Source organism: Lithobates pipiens, unplaced genomic scaffold (genome assembly GCF_037356315.1).
Source record: "Lithobates pipiens isolate NorthernLeopardFrog02 unplaced genomic scaffold, aLitPip1_a1.2 Scaffold_16, whole genome shotgun sequence".
Lineage (NCBI taxonomy): Eukaryota > Metazoa > Chordata > Amphibia > Anura > Ranidae > Lithobates > Lithobates pipiens.
In genome coordinates this window covers 460242065-460269153 of record NW_027507748.1, presented here as the reverse complement: position 1 = coordinate 460269153, position 27089 = coordinate 460242065, and the positions used below count along the sequence as shown (strand labels likewise).

Below are 27089 nucleotides of genomic sequence, written 5' to 3'. Positions count from 1 at the left end.
CCTCTAGTTACAGTACTTTGGGTCACAGACCACCAGTGCAAATGAGTCCCGAATTCACACCATGTTTGTTCTGTATTGGTGATAAAGAGTATTAAAGCCGGAGATAGTGGGCAGCTTGTAAAATCAGAAAGTAGCCAGAAATGGCAACCCTCATCTTTTTCTAATGGCTAGTTAAAACTGGCCATAGATCGTTTTGCCATTCACGTAAACCTAGTGGATGGAGGAATCCCCCCAAACCCCACCCACCAAGACTTTGTGTTATGACAGCGGGACTGTATGCTGTCAGAATACAATGCTCAGCAGCTGCTCATTGAGTCGAATGGGGACAACCACACACGGATAGTAATTTGGCTGGTGCTTGCTGAATTTCGATCCATCTATGGCAGTGATGGCGAACCTTGGCACCCCAGTTGTTTTGGAACTACATTTCCCATGATGCTCATGCACTCTGCAATGTAGTTGAGCATCATGGGAAATGTTTCAAAACATCTGGGGTGCCAAGGTTCACCATCACTGATCTATGGTAACCTTTACTGTAATAATGAATGTTTAATTATACTTCCTGTAGCTTAGGTTCTCACAATGAATGTGGTAATTTAAACAGAATAAACCTAGAAAGGTTAGACTTTCATCATTTCACTGTACAGACATATTTTTGTCTCTGTGGAAAGCCCCAGTGAGGCAGGGTTGAAGTATTCTTTAACCTTGGGCTTGTGATTACTTAACTATGTTTTTGGTTGCATACTTTAAGTTAATGGTTAATTTACAAAAAAAAGGCAGCAGTGTTTGAATGCATGCGTTTGAATGTAATCACAGCAAATGGCTGTATTTTACCTGATTTGCCTTCAACACAAAAGCATTTCGGTGGGACATGCTGCATCCAAAGTAACAGCCTTTGGGCTGTCTCTTTCACTGTGCCACTAAAGTAAAAAGGAATCTGCTCATTTCATTTAATTTTGTGTTTTCAAATACAGGAAAATGCACGGTTACACAAGCCCTTACCCATACTGGGAGGACAAAGGGGAGAAGGGGGGACCATGAAGGCCACCCCACAGGGCAAGAGTTGCAAATGGAGAACCAACAACGGAATTCAATTTGATAGTGTAGACTTTATTGTACAAAATTGCCAAAACAAACAATCAAAAAATGTTTTTTTTTTTTTTTTTGGTAATTTTGTACAATAATCAAAAAATTGGGAGAGGCAGCCATTGTGCCTGCCTATTTTTTGATTGTTTGTTTTGGTAATTTTCTACAATAAAGTCTACACTTTTAAATTGAATTCCGTTGTTGGTGGTCCATTTCCAATTCGTCCTGTGGGGTGGCCTTCATGGTTCCCTCCCTTCTCCTTTTTGTCCTCCCATCTGGTTTTATGTAAAGCCTATAGTTGTGGAGGGACCTTGTCCATTGGGACGAATCGGTTAAGCTAAGATAGTGACTTAGATATTAGTATGAGATCCATCTTTTATGCCTTCCCCACACATGGCCCAATAAACTGAACAGAGCTTTTCACTGGATATTTGGTTCTGTTCACATCTATGCAGGAGTGATGCTGTGCGCGTGTTTTTTGCACATCACGTTTAGAACGGCTCATTCAGTTTAAAGAATTGCATGACCCTTTTTTTTTTTTTAAAACTGCACTGTACTAAAATGCATAGCCTGCATTAGCAAGGAGCGTTGGGGTGACATTAACAATTATTGTCACCGCTGTACGCTGTGCAAAAGGGATGCCTTTTTTTTTTTTTTTTTGCTTTTTTTTTCACTCGTTCCCACAACGCACAAATGTGAACCTAGCCTAACACCTGATCAGCACATGAAAATGTTTTGCTTGCCACTTGGTGACTCAATGCTGATTAGCAATTCTAAAACTGACTCATTACAGGAGTCAACCTAGAATCTAGGGCAGGGCTTGACAAATTTGCTTGGAATCTAGGAGCCAGCTAAAAAAGTTAGGAGCCAGGTGGGTAACGGCGATCCGGACCTGTCCCTGGCCTGACATGGAGGTGAGTGAGGGGAAGATGGCGCCCCCCCCCCACCTGTCTCCAAATCATTGCCCATAGCTCTTAGAGGGACATTTTATTTATTTGAATTTTTTTCAAATGACAAATTTTTTTTTTAAATTGCATTTTAGTGTAAATATGAGATCTGAGGTCTCTCTGACCCCAGATCTCATATTTTAAGAGGACTTGTCATGCTTTTTTCTATTACAAGGGATTTTTACATTCCTTGTAATATGACTACAAGTGACACATTTTTTTTAAAAGCACAGAGAAAAAAATAATAATAAAAGTTAAAATAAGAAAAAAATAAAAAATGTAAACGCGCCCTGTCCCTCCAAGCTCACGTGCAGAAACGAACACATACGTGAGTAGTGCCCGCATATGAAAGTGGTGTTCAAACCACACATGTGAGGTATCACCGTGATCGGTAGAGCGAGAGCAATAATTCTAGCCCTAGCCTCCTCTGTATCGCAAAAAATGTCAATAAGCGTATATTTATTGGTTTGCGCAAAAGTTATAGCGTCAACAAACTAGAGTACATTTTCTGGAATTTACACAGCTTTTAATTTATGACTGCCTATCTCGTTTCTTGAGGTGCTAAAATGGCAGGGCAGTACAAACCCCCCCCCCCAAATGACCTCATTTTGGAAAGTAGACACCCCAAGGAAATTGCTGAGGGGCATGTTGAGCCCATTGAATATTTTTTTTTTTGTCCCAAGTGATTGAATAATGACACACACAAAAAAAAAAGTTTACAAAAAGTTGTCACTAAATTATATATTGCTCACACATGCCATAGTTGTATGTGGAATTGCACCCCAAAATATATTCTGCTGCTTCTCCTGAGTACAGGGATACCACATATGTGGGAGTATAGCCGCGTACGGCACCCCGAAATCCAATCACTGCCTTCAGGATTTCTAAGGGTGCAAATTTTTGATTTCACTTCTCACTACCTATCACAGTTTCGAAGGCCATAAAATGCCAAAATAACACAAAACCCCCCCAAATGACCCCATTTTGGAAAGTAGACACCCCAAGCTATTTACTGAGTGGCATGTTGAGTCCATGAAATATTTTATATTTTGCCACAAGTTGCAGGAATATTACAATTTTTTTTTTTTTTGCACAAAGTTGTCACTAAATGATATATTGCTCACACATGCTATGGGTATAAGTCAAATTACACCCCAAAATACATTCTGCTGCTTCTCCCGAGATACCACACGTGGGGGACTTTTTGGGAGCCTAGCCACGTACGGGACCCCGAAAACCAAGCACTGCCTTCCGGATTTAAATATAAAACGCTACCAAAAACAACTGTTAGCGATCGCAGGGATCAGGCCTGACTCTGCGAACGCTGCAGTTGTGTTTAGTGTTTTGTAAGTGACAGTGATCGATCGATACTGCACTTGGGTGGGCTGGGCGGAGGGGCAAAATGCAGGTGCTAGCAGGTATCTGGGCTGTTCCCGCTAACGATGCGTTTTTTTGGAACCCTAAACTGCTGGGGACACTAGTATAGATCAGATCAGATATTGATCTGTTCAGATTCTATACCACTACGGGAGGTGTATGCTTTGCGCGTTGGTGTTAGCGGTACTGGCACTAGCCTAGCGCTGCCTGGGGCGACGCAGACCCTGACCCTAAAACCTAATTGATATCACCCGCCGGATGATCAGGGGGTTAAACCTTTATTGGGTAATAAATGGTGGGTGCCCTGATGCTATAAAAAGCAAACTAACTAACCAGAGTCACCCGTAACACTTATACGGTGATCACTGGTGAAAGGGTTAACTAGGGGCAATCAGGGGGTTCAAATTTTTATTAGGTAGTATATGGGGGTCCCTGGCGCTATATAAAAACCTGACGGGGAACCTAAATAACTAATTGGCTAACCAGCGTCACCAGTGACACTTATACGGTGATCACTGGTGAAAGGGTTAACTAGGGGCAATCAGGGGGTTAAAACCATTATTGGGTAGTATATCGGGGTACCTAGCACTATAAAAACCTGGCGGTGAACCTAAAAAAATAACTAGCTACTTAGCAGGACCAGTGACACTAATGCAGCGATCAGAAAAATGATTGCTTAGTGACACTGGCAAAAGGGGTGAAAGGGTTAACTCTAAGGGCAATCAGGGGGTTAAATCTTTATTGGGGGGTGGTAGGGGGCTACCCTGGACCTAACACTAACTGCCCTGACACTTTTTACTTTTACAACTGACACTGAATGCAGTGATCAGTAAATAAATGATCACTGCAATCAGTGACACTGTGACTGGGGGGGGGGGGGGTGATCGGGGTGGGGGTTTGTGTGCCTGTGTGTTAGTTAGTGTTAGTGTAGTGTTTGGTGCACTTACTTTTAGTCTTCTCCTCGTAGTCCGGTCAAAAAGACCGCCCCGAGGAGAATGACATCACTTCCTCCCTGCCTGTGTATACAATACACAGTGAGAGGAAGCTTCTCATTCGCCAGGAGCGATCGAGAGGGGATGGCCAGAAACCAACGGCCATCCCCTCATCCCGGATCGCTCCTGAAGCAAAACGGACCGCCGCATCCAGCTGGAAGGCAGGCACGTACATGTACATGCTTGTGCGTGCTTGTGCCTGTACATGCCATTGTGATGACGAACAATGGCATGCGGCGGTCGTTAAGTCGTTAAGTGGTTAATGAATTAAAAAAAAAAAACTAACCAGTAGTTAGCCCTTTTTTTTGTATAATGTACAATCTACATTTGTATAATTGTATAATGTAAAAGATTTTACGTTGCAAGAATTGTGATCTTTTTATGCTCAGCAAAAAAATAGTTTTTCTCATTTTGGCCAGAATCGTGCAGCTCTACAATCAAGGCAGGAAATGTACATATTTGAATTGAAAAAAAGTGACACAAAGCATGTGGGACCATGGAGAGGTTGCTCTGGGCTTCAACATAATGTCAGCCTCCTGCAAGAAGAAAAAGGAGCAATGTTGGCTTTTTTTTTTTTTTTTTTTTTTAGCACACTTTCATATTTTGGTAGCATATTTTTATACAGGGCTCGACAAAGAGCCTGTGTTCCCATGCTCCCTCCATTCCCATCCACTGATGGCAGTGGCACCCTGCATGAACAACTTCACAGCCAGCCGCAAACTGAGCTCCTCACCTTCTCTCCTCCAGTGGCCAGGTATCAAAATGATTGGGCAGCCTCTTCATTGGCTGGAACTTCCTGTCCCCTTTTGACCAGCCCCTAGTTGGGAGGTGAGCTGGGGACGGTGGCTGCTGTGATTGGCTGGCCAGGAAGATGTTGTGGACAGTGCATGGAGGAGAGCTGACAGTAAGCCCTGGCTCTGCATGGTGACCTGGCTGAGCCTTGCAGGGAGGGCAGCCCAAAGTGGGGCCCAGGAGCTGGCCAAACTCTACTTCCCAGGTCCTCGGGCCATATAATCAACTCCCTGCTGATTAACCAATCTAGAGGCAGCACAGTAATCCCAGGCAACATTATACAATTCTACAAGGCGGATGTGCAAACCACAATAAAAGCACGCCTGGCATCTGTCCTACAATCAAAAATAGTGACATTTAGGCCAAGGAAAGATAGCAACATAAACTCTACTGAAGCCAGAGTCCTTTCAAACCATACTGCATAAAAACTCACTGCAACACATCAAAAATACACAGGCATTAATGTGTATTTAAACATGCATTTTCATGCACACTGCATTGCCCTTTTATGCAAATGTATGTTCATGTCATTGCTTGTGAAATGACATAAAGTTAAGTAAAGTTTCTTGGAAGGATTAAAATCTCATCTCTATCTTTACTTTCAATTCCCTTCCATTTTCATGTATTCATGTGCTTTTCTTTAAGATGACATCGGAGTCCCTTCATATTAGCACAAGGCAGGATGGCTCCATGCTTTCATGCTGTTTACATAAAATTCTGATCCTACCATCTGAATGTTGCAGCTGAAATTGAGACTCATCAGACCAGGCAATGTTTTTCCAATCTTCTATTGTGCAGTTTTGGTGAGCCTGTGTGAAATGTAGCCTCAGTTTCCTGTTCTTAGTTGACAGGAGTGGCACCCGGTGGGTCTTCTGCCGCTGTAGCCCATCTGCTTCAATGTTCAAAGTCTTGTGTGTTCAGAGATGGTATTCTACATACCTTGGTTGTAACAAGTGGTTATTTGAGTTACTGTTACCTTTTTGTCATCTCAAACCAGTCTGCTGTTTCTCCTCTGAAACCAACAAGGCATTTTCATCCACACAACTGTCACTTACTGGATATTTTCTCTTTCATACCATTTTCTGTAAACCCTAGACATGGTTATATGTGAAAATCCCAGTAGATCCGCAGATTTTGAAATACACAGACCACCCCGTCTGGCACCAACAACCATGCCATGTTCAAAATCACTTTAAAACTTTGCGGTTTGAACTGCAGCAAGTCATTTTCACCATGTCTAGGTGCCTAAATACATTGAGTTGATGCCATGTGATTGACTGATATATACATACTTGTATGGCATGTATGCTCTTTTGTTAACCATTTGACGGCCAGCAACGTACCGGTACATTGCTAGATAGATGGACTATAATATACGTGGAAGAATCTCTGTCCTCAGTCACCCCAAAAGGTGGATAGCCATTTCATCTATTTTTGGGTCATCTCTCTGTCTACTCTGATACCCATGAGAAGTTACAAGTTTTGCCAGCTGTTTTTTCGTGTGGATTTACATCAATAAACTTGTGTGACTCACTAGGTATATACCTAACTGGGTCCATTACATCTGGTAAGCCTCCTCTCAAGTGGTGGTGGATTTCTGCAATGCATTCACGGAAGTCACTATAACTTCTCAAGATATTGCACTTTGTCACCATATTGTTTCACTTATGGACTCTTAACACGTTCACTTTGGTGGATATACGTATATCAATTTTTTTTATTTTTTTTTTATTTGGATATAGTGTTGTCTAAATCATTAATAGTGTTAATTTATGCAAAGTTTTTTTCACTATTAAAGTTGATTATATTATTTACACTGGTAAAAGATTATATAGATATTGTCATATATATAATCTAAGCGCTGCACCTTTTTTATTATTACACCATTTTGTTTGTTGCAGTAAGTCTGCGGTGCTGGCAGCTAATATTTATTTGTTGTTTGTGGATAGCGCGTTTTTTTTTCTCACTTTATATACACTTCGTTATATCAGAAGTTGCAGCCATCACACTGGTACAGTTTTTTTTTAGAGCTGACAGTCGGCTCTCTTGTAAAAGCAATCCTAGTGGCTAATTAGCTGCGGGATTGCTTGTACAAGCAGTGGGAGGGGACGTCTGCCACATTCATGGGATCACCTGTCCCACCGGAAGACCCAACCGACATCATAGGAGTAAACAGGGACTGGGATAGCTCTATTCGCTTCTGTGCTGTAGAAAACTGAAAGCGATGAGCATACATCACTTCTGGTTTCCCTGGATATAAGCAGAACCATTTCTAAAAATGTAAAGCATTTGATCATACCAATCTTGGTGTGATCAAATGCTTTTAAGGGCAGAGCAGGGATCTACTAGACCCCAGATTTCTCCATAAAGAGTACCTGTTGCTACCAGTGGATATTTATATTCCCTGTGACAACCATGAAAGTGAAGGGATATTTTTTTTTTTTGCTACAGTTTGTAAAAGAAATTTTAAAGCGCCCACCCTGTGCTAGCGTGCAATGGCGAGTGCATGCGGCAGGTCTGCAAGCACACAAACCGCAATCATTCCACATGTGAGTTATCACTCCGAATGTCAGCTTGGGTAGTAATTCTAGCACCAGACCTCCTGTGTAAATCCTAAAGTGGCTTTTAAAGTGTTGCTTATGGGGATCTTTAGGTAACGTAGTTTCGCACCATTCCACGGGCGGACGCAATTTAAAAGCATGACATGTTTGGTATCTATATACTTGGCGTAACATCTTTAACATTTTCTAAATGAAAATTTTGACACTGCTATATGCAGATCAGAGGGTTAAGCTAATGTGGTAATATGGAAAAAAGGGTATAAGTACCACAGCGCTGACACCCTGAATAAATACAATAAAGTGCAACTGTAGTGAATACAAAATGACCTTATTTTTCGTTTCATAAGATGCACCTAGGTTTTAGAGGAGGAAAATGAGAAAAAAAAATATTCTGAACCAAATGGTGTACTAAAATATTTTGCAGTGCCAAAGAAATGCAGCCTAACCATTGCCCATAAATGCAGAGTGACCATTGTCCATAATGCAGACTTACCTGATGTTATCCCATCCTGTCAGGAGCAGTGTCAGGCTGCCCAGCCGGGAGATCGCCTGGTGCCCACAGGGGCTTGGATGTCTGTCCTCCGCTCTCCTGTCTCTTCCGGTGAGGGGGGGGGGGGGGCGGTGCCGGCGGTAAAGGGGGGGGGGCATTGCCAGCAGTGATGGGGGGGGGCAAAATGAAAAAATATATCAAGGATGTAGCCAGTTAAAGCTTAAACATGTGCAGATATGTAGAAAATCAGTCTTTACAGAGTTCCAATCATAAAATCAATCCTTCCAAGGTGAAGGGCAAATGGATGAACATCAATCAATTACCAGTACATTAATAAGTAGGTTTTCTGACAACCTAACTGCAATTAATGTTGCACGTGATGTCACCGCAGTGCTGCAAGCTGCGTCTGACACGTTTCTCCCTTCCCACAGGGTGTTCTCAAAGACCTTTTTTTTCGCAATGTGGCAATATGTTTTGCATTTGAATGAGGCACAGAGAGACTTGATGGAGTAATAAAGACCTTGCTGTGTCTAGCAGTTAAAATGTAAGAAAATAAGTGCAATAATTAATGCAAAGTTATACCATGATAACTTTTACAGGTGTTAAGGTATATGCTTTCACTTGTTCTATTTATCCTGAGGTAAGGTAGTATTGGCAGACAAATTCTTAAAGTGTATATAAACACAAACCTGAACTTCTTAGTTACACCCTTTTGAACTGTTTAAAGGATATGTTCAAGTTTAAAAACAAATGCACCTCTTTTTGCAGGTAAAAAAAAGTATGTTCATATTATTTTGTTATTAAGAGCCTGTAAAGCATTGCATGCACAATCAGCAGATCATGGGTGCAATCTCAGGCTCCTGCATACTGTCAGTTTAGCTGTTAGTTCACTGATGCTTCCTGTCATTCAGTATTTAGAGCGCTCATCAGCACCCTGGTAGTTCATTGAGTGCTACAAGGCATCAGTCGCAATGGCTGACTGTAGTTGTAGTTCTCCCATTCACAGAACTTTTTTACCTGTGACAGTGGAGGATGGGAAGAAGATCCTCTTGCGGTAGAAAATGTTATAAAAGCTGAACCTTTTCTTTAGGTATAAAACTATTGGAAGTTTTTGTTTTATCTCTTTCTCAAGTAAAAAAGAATACTTGTTTATCTTGCCAGAAATCTTGTGAGCTGATAACTTTCAGTACTCTCTCGAGACCGCAGAACACCTCCTTACTATGTTATGGAAGAGAGGGGATATGTTCTTTAGTCTTGTCTTTCTTTGCAACTCTGCCCCTCCTTAGATACAGTGCAGTGAGTGAGTGTTGCCACCTTAGGACAGACAGTGTGTACAGGCAAGGATTACCAGGTAAAAATAAAATAAAGCCTGACAAAAGAAAACAAATGCAGCCACCACATCTAAGAACTGGTAAGCTACAATAAACTACAGTTTTGCTTGTTGGGTTTATATACAAGTCAACTACAGTAGCCAAGTTTTTGTTGTGTTGTCTGCATACAAAATAGTGTCTCTTATTCATGTATAGCTTTCAGTACATAAAAGCATAAAAAGCAGTTTCTTTACACTAAATGCTTTCAAAAGTCTGAACAATAGCTGAATAGTGGCTTAGAGCAGCTTTTATAGGCTTTGTGAGTTATGTTCCCACAGTATTGGTCTACTGTAAACCTAACCTGTTGAAGCTGTGGGAACATTGTATGAAAGCTTTGTACCACATCCAGTTTGGTTTGTTGGCTTTCATACACCGTATAACAGTAATTCTTATGTTGATAATTGTAAATGTACATCTCCAAATACATTGATTTACTTATATCTGTGCCAGTACTTAAAAGATAACAAATAGCAAAACTGTCCTAATATCTCTATTCTTATATAGTATAGCAGTTTTTACCACATGACCAGGGTAGTACACCAGCGAGTTTATAAACCAGTGATTCTTAACCAGGGTTCCGCGGAACCCTAAGGTTCCTCTAGAGTTTGAGGGGGGGTTCCTTGAGTATTAGGCAATTTCTGCCTCTCAGATAAGTTCCCACTGACACCATTGATCATTTTAGCTTTCTGTCAGGGGGGAATTCTTCCCAATGACCACAAGTGTAAGGAGCATTCTTCACACTGACCATCACACTAATGTGTCATGAGTTGTAGAGTCCTAATTTTTATCAGGGGTTCCCGAGACCGGAGAACTATTTTAAGGGTTCCTCTGTGTTGAGAGAGGCTGATATAAACTATACATTAAAGCCAATATTGAGTGTTGCTCTGTTCCACTACTTACCAACTGGTCACCTATGTATCGTTTATAATAACCGTACCTGTGTATGCATGTTAAAGGCCTTTCCTAAATGATGTTATGAGCCCGAACAACTTCAGCATCAGTAGATGGCAAACGTGATGAAACAGAATAGTCCTTTTTTTTTTTTTTTCTTTGGCTGGATCGTTTTCTCATGTGACCAGGGCAGGACTTAGGGTGGTGGGGGCCCCTGGGCTTGAGTCACTTTCGGGCCCTACCTTCTATACATTACTTTAAATAGAACAAAATGATACATAAACGTATTTTTCGCTCCATAAGACACACGTGACCTTAAGACGCACCTGGGTTTTAGAGGAGGAAAACAAGAAAAAAAATATTCTGACCCATACAGAAGCCTGGCAAATAAAATGTACATTAGCCAGTGGACAGTATGTTAGCCAGTGCTATATATTCCTAGAATAAATAAAGATATCCCAGTGTTTATGTGAGTATAATCTGATGAGCGAGTAATTGGATCTTATAAGGCCATACAATGTAGATCTCCCATGCGTCACTCATGTTCCTATGGATATATATATAGCCCAGTATGCACACACCACTGTCATAATACAAGATAATACAATGTAACAATACAAAGATATTTAAATAGTAAGAAAAGAAGGTGAGAAGCAGTGTAGTTAGCCGTGTCTCATCCCATCTATCTAAGCACCTAGCATGATCTCCACATAAATACTCCCATAGTATACATACCATCTATTTCAGTATTATAAACACACATGACCCTTCTCCATCTCACTGCCCATCCCACTCATTCTGGCAGTTGGCCCTGCCTCACTCTGCCCCCATTGGCTCGCAAAAGCTCAGAAGGAAGGTGTCCTCAGGAACGTCATGGGGTGGATGGCCGTGATTGGTAATACTAACAGTAGACTCTCGTGTCACCCCGGCTAGTGGCGCTGCAATTGAGAGCAACACGGCATTGCCTCGGGCGGGGCTGGCTTCTGGTTAGCTGGAGTGAGTGAGGCCGGACCAAGTAGGTGGCGTGTCCCGTGTGTGCACAGAGCGAGTGGCAGCAGCGGCGACTCCTGCTCAATATTCGCTCTATAAGACGCACAGGAACTTTCCCCCGTTTTTTTGGGGGGGGGGGGGGCATCTTATGGAGCAAAAAATACGGTACTTAAAATGTAAATGGGCGGGGCCCATGGGCTTGAGCCCAGTCAAGCCCAATGGTAAGCTGTGGTCCTTTAAATCTGGAGCCCTCACATTGTATTTGTTGCCTTTGCTGCTTATAGGCTTCGTGCACACAGCTACCTGGAATCGTACGGTGTACAATCCAGTTGTATTTCTCTACCTGGGAGCCACAGGTGCCGGGTACAGCTCCCCATAAGAAGCAGTTGCTGTATGCGGGTATGCACTGATGCTTACATAAAACCCTGGATGCAGACAGTCCATGGGCTGATGAAATCCAGTGCATTTTTTTATTCTGCATCAGAATAGTTCACAGCATTGCAGGTAACAAAAGAAGAACGTGTTTTTGCATTTTTTTTTTTTTTGTATCAAATGCGGCAAAACGTATTGGAACGCTCATGTCCTCAAATGAGATGAAGAAAAAAACAGATGAAAATGCACTGAAATGCATCAAACACACACATTTTTATTGAGATTAATCGCATACAGAACTTGACAAACCGAGAATAAATAAATTCATAAGCATTTTTATACCATGTAAACTAAACCAGCCTGACAGGGCTACTTATTTGCATGTTTATGTATATTGCCATCATATAGCACATATCATAGGCACAGCCGCCCCTGTCTTTGGGTGTCTGTACACAGCATTTGAGACTCCTGGGCTGGGAAATCTGCCTAAATTTATGTCATACGACCCCAGGCGGCCATGTGCATGAGGTCACAGATCTGATAGCAATGTTCTATTGTGTTTACGTTGAAAGTTTAAAAAGGCATAAATGCTGAGTGATATGTGGAACGGATGAAAGACGTATACGTTTTTCTGCTTTGTTCTGTGAGGGCATACTATGTGCTGCTTATTCTGAAGCCAGCATAAAATTCAGTGTGTAAAATTAAACTAGTAAGTGTTAAAAAAAAGAAATACGGTAATAATAAATATAAATGTGTGTGTGTGTGTGTGTGTGTGTGTATATGTATATGTATATATATATATATATATATATATATATATATATATATATATATATATATATATATATATATATATATATATAATTATTATTTTTTTTTCCACTTACTAGTTTAATTTTACAATATGATACAGCTATAAGGTGTGCTCATTTGGTTTACTTTGTAATACATGGCTTGTAACTGGAACCGGCGCACATCTTTCCAAATGATAAAGACAACAATATTATCATTTTTACAAAGTATTTGCTCCTGTGTGTTATAGTCAGGTTTTTCTTTGCACCTGGTAAGCTTTTTCTATGAGATGTAGCTTTTGGGTCTGATTTAAGGATTTTATTTTTGTCTGCTCAAAATGTTTTAAAAAAAAAAGTGGTTGGCTGTCATGCCTAGAGAAAATATATCGGACATTAAAAACAAACAAAAACAAAGTTGATCGCACTTAGAGCCGGTTCACACAGGGGCGACATGACTTCCAGGACGACTTTATGAGGCAACTTGGAGACGACTTGAACACGACTTGAACACGACTTAGACACGACCTGGGGCGACTTACAACATGACTTTAAGTCGCCCCAGGCCAGGCGACTTTTGCCGTGGGCAATCAGAGAATGAGCTCTGAAGGGGGAACTCCACGCCAAATTTATGAAAAAAATTTGGTGTGGGTTCCCCCTCCGAGAGCATACCAGGCCCTTAGGTCTGGTATGGATTCCAAGGGGAACCCCCTACGCCGAAAAAACGGCGTGGGGTCCCCCCCAGATCCATACCAGACCCTTATCCGAGCACGCTACCCGGGCAGCCAGGAAAGGGTGTGGGGACAAGCTAGCACCCCCCCCTCCTGAGCCATACCAGGCCGCGTGCCCTCAACATGGGGGGTGCCTTGGAGAAGCGGGGGCTGTGCACCCCCCCACTCCAAAGCGCCTTCTCCCCATGTTGATGAGGACAAGGGCCTCTTCCCGACAACCCTGGCCGTTGGTTGTCGGGGTCTGCGGGTGGGGGGCTTATCGGAATCCGGGAGCCCCCTTTAATAAGGTGGGCCCCGGATACCGGCCCCCCACCCTATGTGAATGAGTATGGGGTACAATGTACCCCTACCCATTCACCTGTAAAATAAAGTAAAAAAAAACACAACACACAAGATAAAATATTTTATTGCACAGCTCCGGGGGTCTTCCCTCTTGGGGGGTCTTCTCGCCGGACTCCTCCGCTATCTTCAGCTAGCTCTTTTACTAGCAGAGGAGCCCGGCTTTCTTCCTCACTGCCGCCCTCTTCTTCCGACTTCGGGGGTCTTGTCCCCCTCTTTGGTTCTTCTTGCCGGGCCACCGCTTCTTCTTCCAGCTATTTTACTAGCGGTGGCCCGGTCTTCTGTCACTGCCGCCGCCTTCCGTTCTTTTCCTTCTTCCTTCTTCCTTCTTCCTCCTTCCTTCTCCTTCTTCCTTCTTCTTCTCCTCCGTATAGACGGAGATCCGACTTGGAGGCGACCTCCATTGAAATCAATGGGTACAAGTCGGATAGAAGTAGTACATGAACCTCTTCTGAAGTCAGAGCGACTTCAGTAGCGTGCATTAAGACGGCTCTCGTTCACTTACATTGATTTTTAAATGTTTTCCGACCTGAGGCGACTAGGGGCAACCTGAAGTCGGATCTGAGTCGCCCCTGTGTGAACCGGCTCTTAGACGCTCAAAGTGTACATTAACCTTTTCACAAAAAGAAAAGGTGAACTAACACCCTCCCTGTCGCTGCTTACCTCGGTGGGGTATAAGCTATCACTACCCAGGCAGCCAGTGAATTTGAAATCTGCTGTCTTCCTCTGGGACAGATCAGAGCACAATCAAAGCACTAGCAGTTTATACATTTCAATGTTGCTGGCTCCTGCTCTCTGTGCTGCTTCCCTGAACTTCTGGTCTTTACAGGAAAGAATTAACAGTTGACAGAGCAGTCTTGAGACAGTATGTTAGCTTAGAAAAGAGAGGGGGAGAAACCGGGGCGTGTCGTGCCAAACTAGGCTGTGGGGCTGTAAGTTTCTCTTGATGCACACAGTGTAGGGAGACACAACTTTAGTCTATGCATACAAGAGTGGCTTCATAGGAGGCTGTAAGACATAGGTGCCACCCTGAGACAGCTGTTATGGCAAAATCTTTAAGTGTAACGTAGGCAAGGATGAAAAGATGAAGAAGCTGCACGCTCAGTGATTAAATTAGCTACTGAAAGTGCTTAAAACCTGAGAGTTTAAAGGGGTTGTAAAACCTTCTATAGTGCAGGAGCCCCCCAGAGCCCCCCTTTTACTTACCTGAACCTGATCGTTCCAGCGACGGGGATGAGCACAGCAGCTTTAGCCACTGTCTCGGGTCCTCATAGATAGATTGATAGCAGGAGCCATTGGCTCCCGCTGCTGTCAATCAAATCCAGTGACACGGGAGTCGGGGGGCGAATCCTGCTGTCTGTCAATCGATGCAGCAGCAGGACTCAAGAACGCGCCCGGACGAGTGCCTTCAGGGAGTGCAGCTCTCCGTAGGGACACTTGAGAAGAGGAGGAGCCAGGAGCGCCACTGAGCGACCCCAGAAGAGGAGGATCAGGGCCGCTCTTGCACAGAGGTAATTATAACAGGTTTGTTATTTAAAAATAAAAAATAAAAAAATCCTTTAGAACCTCTTTAACCACTTGGGATCCGCACTATTGCCAAATGACGGCATCAGCGCGGACCCACATTTCCGGGACTACGTCTATTGACGTCGTCCCGGATACGAGCGGCCTGCGCGCCCCCTGAGGGGCGCGCGCGGCGCCCTCTGTGATCGGCGAGTCCGTGAGACTCGCCTGATCACCGATCCGTGCAAGGGGTCGATCCCGACCCCTTATCACGTGATCAGCTGTCAGCCAATGACAGCTGATCATGTGATAGAACGGAGCCGGTAATCGGCTATTATTCCTCCTCGCGCTGACAGCGCGAGGAGAGAAAAAAAAAGCCGATCACCGGCGGCCGTGATCGGGACATCAGTCCCGATCACGGCCAGCAATACAGCTGACCACCTGCCCCCTGCCAGTGCCCACCTGCCCACCGCCGTGCCATCCTGAATAAAAGTAAGTGCCCCCCATCAGTGCCCCCATTAGTGCCCACAGTGCCACCTACAGTGCCACCCACAATGCCACCCACAGTGCCATCCAGCAGTGCCACCAACAGTGCCACCCACAGTGCCCACAATCTGCCTCAAAGGTGCTGCGACCCAGTGCCGCCCATCAGTGCCCAGCAGTGCCGCCCATCAGTGCCCAGCAGTGCCGCCCATCAGTGCCCAGCAGTGCCACCTATCAGTGCCCATCAGTCCCATCTATCAGTGGTACCTATCAGTGCCCATCCGTGCCACCCATCCATGCCACTTATCCGTGCCACCCATCCATGCCATCTTATCTGTGCCCATCTTTGCCCATCAGTGCCGCCTTATCTGTGCTCATCGGTGCCGCCTTATCTGTGCCTATTAGTGCCGCCTTAACTATGCCTATCAGTGCCCACCAGTGCAGCCTTATCAGTGCCCACCAGTGCAGCCTTATCAGTGCCCACCAATGCAGCCCATCAGTGCCCACCAATGCAGCCATCAGTGCCGCCTAATCAGCGCACTTCAATGAAGGAGAAAAATGACCCGTTTGCAAAATTTTATAACAAACTATTAAAACATGATTTTTTTTTTTGCATCTTTTTTTGTTTGTTTAGCAAAAAATAAAACTCCGAGCTGTAACTAAATACCACCAAAAGAAAGCTCTATTTGTGGGAAAAAAATGATAAAAATTTCATTTGGGTACAGTGTTCTATGCCCGCGCAATTGTCATTCAAAGTGCATCAGCGCTGAAAGCTGAAAATTGGTCTGGGACTGAGGGGGGTTTAAGTGCCCAGTAAGCAAGTGGTTAAAGTGGTTCTGATAGCAGAAGTTTTTTTACCTTCATGAATTCTATGCATGAAGGTAAAAAACCTTCTGGGACAGCTTCCACCTTATACTTACCTGAGCCCCATTTCGACCCAGTGATGTGCATGAGAGCAGCGGCTTTCCTGGGTCTCTCTCTGTCCTTATTGGCTCGCACAGCAGTGGGAGGCAAAGGCCATTCACAGGAGCGTGTCTTGGGAGTGAGCCTGCTCGAGACTTGCTATTGGAGGCACTTATCAGGGGAAACGGAGGCAGGACCACGGGCGGGGGACCCAAAAAGAATAGGACCAAGGCAGTAGAACATGTTTGTTGTGTGTGTTTTTTTTTTCTTGCTATTATTTAAAATCACAACCTTTAAATCGCATTAACCATCATTACTGTTGGTAATAATCAGCACAGTGCTGCTTTAGCACAGCCTTTGTATGAAAGGGTTCCTTTATTGATAGAGGCATCTTAGCCTATTAAAAACTTTAAGTTACAGGATGTATAAAACAAAAAAAAATACTCATTACACGACTGTTACTGGAGTATTAGGAAGGCATTCATTTGTTTGTTTTAGGTATGGAGCTATTTGTTGTAAAATGCTTTTGATTACCTTCCTATTCAGACACTGACCTCCAGTTCACTTCCTTTTATGTCTTTTGTCCTTACTCCAGTCTCTGTTCCTGTCATTGTTTTAATGAATGAATTTTAGTAATACTTCCCATTTCTGAGGGAACGGTTACTCTTGTATCTGTGGAATCGTGATAGAGACTGAACAATTTTTTCTCTCTACCTTTTCCTGTTATTTTTAAGTGGGAAGTGAAGGCAGTGTGTACATTGGAAAGGCATATGTCCCTACCCTCTCTTCTAGCCGAGTTTCCATTCAGTTTTAAGGAACTGTTTTTCTAGATTGGGGTAGGCTGTTTCCACCAATCACATTGTGCCTAGAAAGGCATCTCTGCCTATATGCCCAATGAGACAGGAAGCGCACAGAAAAGCTGGAACGTCCTGTTATTCATTTTGTTGCTGGATGAGATTTGGCGAACGCCATCGCTTTTCTGAAAATCCACCATGAAGGTTTAGTTGCTTTTTGTGTTTGATTTTTATTTATTTTTATGTGCTATTTCTGGTTCATACATTTTTGTATTCTACAGTCTTCATGTTACAGTAGTGAAATAGGTGTAGCGAATACAGCCTATTAAAAGCTGTGGTGGGGTGGTGTTGCCGCTCTAAGTGTTCAGACTTAGAAATAGGACAGTTGAAATCTAGTTGGCTTCTGCATGAAATGACAATTGTTAATAGAATATTCTTTTAGCATGTTCAATAAAAATTCAGAATATATAAAAGTTTAAACTGCTGGCATGAGTCATGGACAGGTTTGTTTGTACTTTTATAGGATGTGGTGTTTTTTCTTTTTCTTTTTAGATATATAGGCTTTCATATGAGTCTGTAATATTGTAACATTCTTTGTGTTTAAAATATAGTGCACATTCATTGCTGAAATGATTCATCCATTCATTGTTGCTCACTCCTAGAGCTATTTTATTTTAATACATTTTTATTTCGTTTTAAGAGTAAGCATAACAAAAAAAATAAGTGTAATACCATTCAAAGCAATACAATATCTAAAGAAACAATGTAGTACTACAAGGTCTTTTACCTTACAGATCAAAAAGTAATCTCGGTGTACATATTTATTTCCGATCCAGCCAGCCCAAGGTCTCCAGTCACTTTAGCTCTTAGTACTTTTGCTCATTAAAAATGTTGATGTGATAATATTTTAAGATGAAAAAAGTTCCTTTCCTGAATTTGAGACAGGCTTGAGCATTCAAATTTCTAGAAATGTTGTGCAGGATAAATGACCACCTTGTTTTTGTATTTCAGACATTTGAAGCCAATGACCTGTATCAAGGACAAAACTTTACCAAGGTGCTGAATTCCCTTGTTCTCCTAAATAAAGTCACAGCAGGTATGTACGGTCTGTCAAGAAATGGCATTTTTATAGTTTGTCTTGTGTGAAGAAATCTTCCTTTAGTTATTGTATAACACTGAAAAACTTTCTTATTCTTTTACATATTAGTAAGGGGTTTCTATCTTTTGTCATGCAGATTGCAGACATAAACCACACACTGAAGCCCCGTACACATGGGCTGAATGTTAGGAGACATCGGCTGGTTAAAAAAAAAATGGCCCACGTTTGGCCTGTGTGTATGGCACCCTGTCCGACAGAAGCCGGATGTTTGGCAGATATTTAGTTTCAGATATTTTGGAACATATTCTGACCGGAGCTAACCATATTTTTTTTTTTCCTTTCAACCCAAAAAACTCTGTGTATTAAGCTTAAAGTGGGGTGCCCCCTAAAAAAATAAATGTAAAAGTCAGCAGCTACAAATACTGCAGCTGCTGACTTTTAATAATCGGACACTTACCTGTCCCAGGGTCCAGCGATGCGGGAGAACGAAGCCCCCCCTCGTTCTCCCTCCGCTCGCGGCACCGGCATTCTTGCTGTGGGCACTCGGTTGTGGCTTCACAGCCAGGCACCCACTGCGCATGCGCGAGCGGCGCTGCACGTCGTGATACGCCTCATAGTCATCTGGGACACGTGACAGGTCCCAGATGACTGTGCGGCGCCGAGGGGAAGTGATATCACCAGCCCGGGCACTGAAGGAGGCAGACTGCGAGGGACCCCCTAGCAACAGGCATTTAGAGGTGAGTAAAAATAATACATTTTTTCCAATTATTTTATTTATTTATTTTTTTGGTGGCAACACCACTTTAAGATTCACATCATACGTTCTACACTTTTAGAGCAGCTGCAGCAATGATCAAGAGATCATTATTTTTTAGGGCCAGCGATTTCCTTTTAATATAAAAGTAATCGTAAGCCGTTGGATTACCTTTTTAGGCGATGGAAGGGGGTCCCACCCCCTTCCTGCCGCCTCATTTACTGGGCTCTCCTGTTCGATCTGGGAGCCTGATAAGGATGTCACAGGCTTACCTTCATAAAATGCATGAAGGTAAAAATCTTTGAGCCTTAAAAACCACTTTAAGTCATTCTGACTGATAAACCTGAGTGTGTGTTTAGCGATTATGTATGAGCATCTGCATTACAGACATGTCTAGGAAGCCTGGCTGTGTGCTTTTAGCGTCTGCTTTAATTATGAACAATTTTTTATTTTTTTTCTTATAGGTACAATGTTTGTAATGGGGCTGTTTTTGCTTTTTTTTTTCTTCTCCACATTTAATATGCTTGTGGCTCCTGAATTGTCTTCCAGCTGCTTCCTTTTCAAGCAGCATTTTTTAACCAGCACTAATGAACAATGAGTATGCAAGTCAGGGTAGTGGTGGAAAACGGACATCCTGTTCATCACCAGACATAATTGCCTATATCTATTTACGCACTTCCATTTAACCCTTCCTTTTCTATACCAACGTGCAGTATGACAAAAACATTTATTTTTGGTTCATTTGCTTCACATTAATGTCTATAAACAAAACTTTTAGTTTTTTGTTTTTTATAGAGGACGGAAAGCGTTAAAGTGAACACTGTATGCAATTAAGAAATATTTTATTAATCTTGTACTAATCCTTTTTAATAGGAGGTCTCTAATGCCGCGTACACGGAATTTCGGCCAGCAAAAGACTGATAAAAGATAAAATCAACCGTGTGTATGCTCCATCGGAATTTTGCTTGCCGAATTTGCTCCAGAAAAAGATTGAGAGGAGGTTCTCAATTATTCAGATGGAAAAAGTTTCTATCGGAAATTTCGATCGTGTGTATGCAATTCCGACACGCAAAAACTCACGCATGCTCAGTTTCAACTATGAGACGGAAGCTATTGGCTAATGGCTATTGAACTACCTTTTTTCTAGTCCTGTCGTATGTGGTGTATGTAACCGCGTTCTTAGCGGTCGGAATTTGGTGTGATCTTGTGTAGGCCAGACCGATTGATTGGAACTCCGTCGGAAAAACCGTCAGAGTTTATTCCGACTAAAAAAACAGTCGTGTGTACGCGGCATTACAGTAATCTTATTATAGATGGTAGCCACCCAATTGGGTGTTTTGGAGACTGTCAGTAGATTTCATTTTTTAAGATATTCTAAAAGTTGTCTGAATTTTCACTATACTTGAAGATATTTCCTCTCCTGGCCTGTTGTCCCAGTGACAGGAAGTGAGGGGAAAGCTGTGCTTTTACAGCAGTAAAAATCCATGAAATTCACGCTTTTCACTACTTTATTCAGAAGAGGAAAAACATTTTGGCATGAAGAAACCTATGCTGAGAAAAATTTGCAAGCTGTGTTCTCCCTTTTTCTTAAAAATACAAATTTCCTGGCTGTCACTCTGTTTATCTAAAGTTTTTTTTTTTTTTTTTTGTAAATAATTTTTATTAGAAGAATTTCACAGTATAATCAAGATACAAATCACAAAGAAATCAGGAAATGACCACCAAATAATCACAACATACTCACAAGATTGTCGCAAAGTCATCACAAAATAATTGCAAAGTAATCATAAAGAAATCTCCACATCCCCCCAACTATTATATCAGACCCTAACCTCCCTCCACCCTGAAAGCACTCCAGCACGCTGAATTAGAGTAGTGAAATGGCAGGGGGGAGGACATAGAATAGTGGGGAGGTGGGTGAGACAATGGGTGATCAAACTAAGAATAAAACTAAGCTTAACATGTGAAAGAAAGGGAGGGAAAGAAAGGAGAAAGGAAAGGAAAGAAAGTGAAACTGTCAGAAATTGGTCTGTCATACGCTCAAGGTTGATACTAAGTAGGCACAAGAATGGTCCCGTGTAGACTCCGCATCCTACTAGGAGTAATTGGTCAACGGTCATGGGCACACATCTGGAGTTTTCCTACGCCATGTTTCCCACATTTGCCAATTATTATCAAACTTTAACTTTTTTCCAAGCCTGAGGGCTAGGGTTGACTCATACGTGTAGTGCAGATTAGTAGTGGCCCATACCTCTGAGGCATTAGGTGCTTGATTATTTTTCCAGTATCTAGCTATCAGTGTTCTGGCCACCAGAAAAATATGGGATATCACCACTCTGAAATTAGGTGGGTATTTTTCAATGCCAAGGTTGAGAATTGCCAACCCTGGCTCGGGGGTGGAGAGGAAACCGGTGATGCTGGATATACCGCGAAATATGGCGTTCCAGAAACTGGTAAGGTGCTTGCAGGACCAAAACACATGGAAGAGGGTACCTACCTCTCCACAATTTCGCCAGCACAGGGGGGAGGACTCAGCCAGGCCAAACTTTGAAATCCTATATGGCGTAAGATACCACCGCAAAGCTATTTTTTGGGCTATCTCCCAGTGTCCAACACACTTGGAGGCTGCATAGTTTGCTCTAAATGCATGGCACCATTGTGTCTCTGTAAAGGCTTTCCCCAAGTCCTCCTCCCAGCGCAGGTAGGGACGTGACTTAACAAAGGTAAGCTTGTGTTGGAAGAAATTATAGAATAGAGATATTCCTTTAGGCAGGGTAGGAGTGGCAGCATAAAAATTCCAAAGAGAGTCTGCTAGTACTACATGAGTGGTCTTACTATCCTTCAGTAAATGAGAAATTTGGCAGTATTTGTAGGCATCAGAAGGTTTCAGATAAAAACGTACTTGTAGGGATTGGAATGGAATCAGCTCGGGTCCCTGAAAAAGATCTTGTAGCCTCCGTATTCCCCCCGCGGCCCATTCCCTTACCGTGAGATTGGGGATGATAAAGTCTAGAGCCCGCAACGGGATAGGGAGGCTAGCTAGTTTGATATCCTGTGGGGTGGACTGAAGGAGTTCTCTCCAAGCTTGCAAAGAGGCTCGGAGAGTATCGGGAAGTCTACAGAGGGACCACTGTTTAACGGAGTCTGCAAGAAGGAAGAGCCCCAGATCCCGAGTAGGGCAGAGGGCTCTTTCAATACTACACCACCTTGGCTCCTGGGTAGGGTTGAACCAATGTTTCAATTGGACAAGCCTGGAAGCCAGATAATAATCTCTAAGGTCCACCATACCCATACCTCCCGCCAGCCTATGTTTTGTCAGCAGCATCTTCGAGCATCGCGGTTTCTTGGAACACCAAATATATTTGTGCAGTAGGGAATTCAGTCCGGAAAAGTGTTTCCCGGAGGGGGGGACTGGTAGCGCTCTAAATACGTATAAAATTTGAGGGAGCATCAGCATCTTAAAAGATGCCAGGCGTCCTGACCATGAAAGTTCAGTTTTAGCTAGTCTGCTCGCCTCTTTGGATAGTTTATCTATAAGTGGAGGAAAGTTGGCTTCTGCTAAGTCCTGAGCTGATTTGGAAAGTTGAAGTCCCAGATAGGGGATAGTGGAGTCGCTCCAAGTGTATGGAAGTGCGGTCCTCAAATCAGTGAAGAGGGATGGGTTAGTGCTTAGGTCTAAAATGATTGATTTTGAAAAATTTATCTTATAGTAGGAAATCAAGCTAAATTCCTGAAGTACTTGGTGAGCTTGTGGTAAAGAAGAGGAGGGGAGGGTCAGGAAAAGGATAATATCGTCTGCAAATAAGTTAATTTTATGGGGGCCTTCGTGCATGGGTATGCCTGCGATCTGAGGATGGGATCTAATTTTTTCAGCTAGTGGCTCAATCAAAAGATTAAAAATTGTAGGGGAGAGGGGGCACCCTTGCCTGGTACCGTTCGATATAGGAAAAGGGGACGACAACATATTAGAGGTGAAGACCCTCGCTGAGGGGGTGGAATAAAGGGCGAGAATGGCTGAGAGGATCGGCCCCCCAAGGCCAAACTTCTGCAGGACCTGTTTCATATAGCCCCAATGGATCCTGTCGAACGCCTTCTCCGCATCCAATGAGAGGAGCAGAGAAGGCGTCCGAGAGGTCCGTGCGTATTGGATAATCCCAACAACCCTCCTGGTGGCATCCGATGCCTGCCGGCCCGGTGTAAAGCCCGTCTGGTCCGGATGGATCAACAAGGGGATGAGGGGAAGAAGTCTCTGGGCAAGAACTTTGGCATATATCTTAACGTCTGTATTTAGTAAGGATATGGGCCTAAAATTGGATGGGGTAGTCGGGTCCTTGCCTGGCTTGGGAATAGTGACCACGTAGGCCCCAAGCATCTCAGGGGGGAAAGACGCAGAGTCGAATGCCTCCGCATAGACCCCCGAGAGTCGCGGGGCAAGTAGGTCAGAGAATGTACGGTAGAAATCATTCGTTAGGCCATCTGGCCCCGGAGACTTACCCAGGGGGAGGGACCTAATGCATTTCCCTATTTCTGCCGGCGAGATAGGCTGGTTAAGAAGTTCTAATTGATCAGTAGTAAGGGAGGGGAGATTAACACTTGCTAAGAAGGATCGGATGCCATCATCCGTAGGTTGAGGGGTGTCTGTATCTAAATGCAAATTGTATAGGGAGGAATAATAATCGGCGAAAGCGTCCGCTATTTCTTGAGGATTTATTTTCTTATCTTTAGTCACGGGGTGATGGATAAAAGGGATCTTGGTCCTGATCCTAGCTGCCCTCACTCTATTGGCTAAGTACTTGCCAGCCCGATTGCTAGAGGAGTAGTGCGACAGCTTGAGGAAATACACACATTTATCATACTTAGCAAGCAGTAGACGTCGGAGGTCAACACGGAGCTGAGTGAGCTTATGGGCCATGTTGAGATCCGGTGTAAGCTTGTTGGAAGATTCTAAAGCCCTAATGTCCTGCAAGATTGAGTCCAGTTGCTGATTCCTAAGTTTCTTTTCTCTTGAACAAATTTGGAGCATAATACCCCTTATGAAGGCCTTATGGGCACACCAAAGCGTAGTAGGGCTACACACTGAACCGGCATTGAGCTCAAAAAATTCAGACAGGTGCTTGGAGATAGCAGCAACATGCGAGGAGTTCTGGAACAACTGTGAATTTGCTCTCCAGACATAGGCCGAGCGTGGAGCGTGCCCCTCCACCACAGCAACAGAAACAGGTGCGTGATCCGACCACGAAATATCGTGGATGGTGGAGGAGGACACCGCCTGCAACAACAGCCTGTCTACCAGAATTAAGTCGATCCTGGAGTAGGTGTTGTGTCTAGCGGAATGAAACGTAAAGTCCTTCTCACTCGCATGTTGGCATCTCCAAGCGTCATATAAATCTTCAGCAGCTAAGAGGTGTTGGAGTCCCGGCAAGGGTCGGTGGGATCTGGACGTAGTGTCCAGTGTGTAGTCGACCGTCATGTTAAAATCGCCACAGACAACCAACGACCCCCTACGACAGCGATTAATCTTACGAAAAAGCCTATTTAAAAACCGTAACTGATGTACATTAGGAGCATAAAGATTTACAATAGTATACGCCTTATTATTCAATTCAGCAAGCAGAATTAAATATCTCCCTTCAGGGTCCATCAGTACTTCAGATAAAGAAAAGGCCACTGTGTCTTTTATAGCAATAGCTACCCCCCTCTTTTTTTCTGAGGCGGAGGCCTGAAAGATGTGAGGGAAGTTCTTATGCTGGAACCTGGGTGCAGCCGAATGCAAGAAGTGAGTCTCCTGAATACAAAGCACATCTGCCCCCAGATCCAAGGCCTCCCGCCATACAGAATTCCGTTTGACCGGATGGTTTAGGCCGTGAACGTTAAAGGATACAAAATTAAGCGACATTAGGTATGGCAGTCAATTGCAGAGCAGACAGGATGGGATTCCCTTTAAGGTAAGTACCAGCATCCTCCGAGGTTCTGAGTCCACCGAGGTGCAGGAGAAAAAAGGACCAAAATGCTGTCAAGCAGTTCGGACACAGACAGACCAGAACAGAGCTGTAACACAGCAGCAACAAAAACAGAAAAAAATAGGAACCAAAGTTTAAAGCAGGAAATGGTAAAAAAAACGACCTCCAAGGAGGTCTGAAGGCATTACGAATGCCCATTGATGTGGGGTGTAACAAGGGTGAGCACCAAAGTGCGTCCAGCGACTAGGAACGTCAGTCGATAGGAGTGTAGCAGCAGTTCGCTTCAGGGCACTCTTTTTTTACTTTTCTTTTTTCTCCTCCGCTGTACTGTCTGCCAGTCTCCTTGAGCATCCATCTTTGAAGGTAGGGATGCGGCCAGAGGTGCCGTTTGTTCCTCGGGGAGAATTTCCAGGATGCGTAGCAGATCCAGCCCTTCTTGGAGGGTAGTAACCACAGAGGACTTACCCTCGTGGGTGATCAGCAGCTTCAGGGGATATCCCCACCGGTAGGGGATTCCGTGGTTCCGAAGAGCCTTAGTAACAGGCAGAAGTGTTTTACGCCTCTGCATGGTAAATTGAGAGAGGTCTGCATACATCTGAATGTGGGAGAATCTATCTGGAAGCTGATTTTCCCTCCGGAACGCTGACAGCAGCTGCTCTTTCACATGGAAAAAGTGGACCCGCATTAGAACATCCCGCGGGATGTTGTCCGGCAAGTGTGTAGGCTTAGGGAGACGATGAATGCGGTCGATAATCAGTTCTTGATCAGATAGAGAAGGCAACAGCGTTTTCATGAGATCCTGGACATGTTGGGCGAGCTGGGTAGGGAGGACAGTCTCAGATATACCCCGCAGTTTGACGTTGTTGCGCCTGGATCTGTCCTCCAGGTCCGCCATTTTGGACTTGAGCCACGCAATGTCCTCAGCTTGATCGTTATGAGCATCCACTAAGGTATTGTGAGCTGCGGCAAAGTCCCCCATTTTACGTTCAACATGATCTACTCTCCCAGCAAGCTCACTCACTTCAGCTTTGAAGTCGCTGACGCACTGCATAAAGTCTGTGTGTAGAGATGCACGCAGGGAGACAAGCATGTCTTTAAGGGTTGCTTCAGAGACAGGCTGGTTGGTGGCAGGGAAAGCAGAGATACACTCAGGGAGTTCTCTGGTGTCAGCAGAGGAGCTATGTTCCGCACTAACCTGAAGAGCTGCATCTGACAGTCTTGGCCTAGACTTCGCAGGGCTGCTGCTCAGCGGTGTTGATGTCCCCGGCGACCTTCTCCCCCGATCCAAGCTGGGTGCTGGGCTCCCGGAGGAGGCTGAAGAGGATCCAGGGGAAGAGTGCAGGCCGCCGCCGGCGCCATCTTGGCACGATTCGCGGGCCGCCGGCGGGAAGAAGTCCGGCAGTTTTCTAGGCTGTGCGGGTCCCTTCCGTTTCGGCGGCATCTCCGGAGGGTGGGAGGACCTACCGGAGTGGTTGTCCGTCGTTTTGCCGGCTCAGGGGGCTTCTAAGGCTGCAGGGTTCCCGTCGCTGGAGCGGAGCTCTCCTTCTATGCGGCCATCCACCAACGCGCGGTAGCCACGCCCCTGTTTATCTAAAGTTTTATGAGCAGGGTTCCCAATTGCATTTGCACACTCATTTTGGGTCGGTGGCTCATTGTAATTGGACAGATTGGACATATTTGAGGGACAGCTGGATACATGGCAAGTGGCAAATGACAGCATATAATTTTATCAACAGGTTCCTTTTTTAAAGGAAAACTTTCATGAGGGAAATATGTAGGCTGTCAGTTTCTGAACATGCTTGTTATATGGCTGTAATGCTGCCCCCCCGTGTTTCAAAATTTGACTTGCTAGGAGTATGCAGATTAT

General features: G+C 43.9%; 1 protein-coding gene across 1 annotated transcript in view; it reads left to right on the top strand.

Moving 5' to 3' along the window:
* Positions 1 to 27089, top strand: part of ARHGEF7 (Rho guanine nucleotide exchange factor 7) — a 217660-nt gene that overhangs the window by 30753 nt on the left and 159818 nt on the right. The window contains 1 exon segment of the mRNA XM_077482884.1: positions 18421 to 18505. Coding sequence (XP_077339010.1) covers positions 18421 to 18505 — 85 coding nt within the window.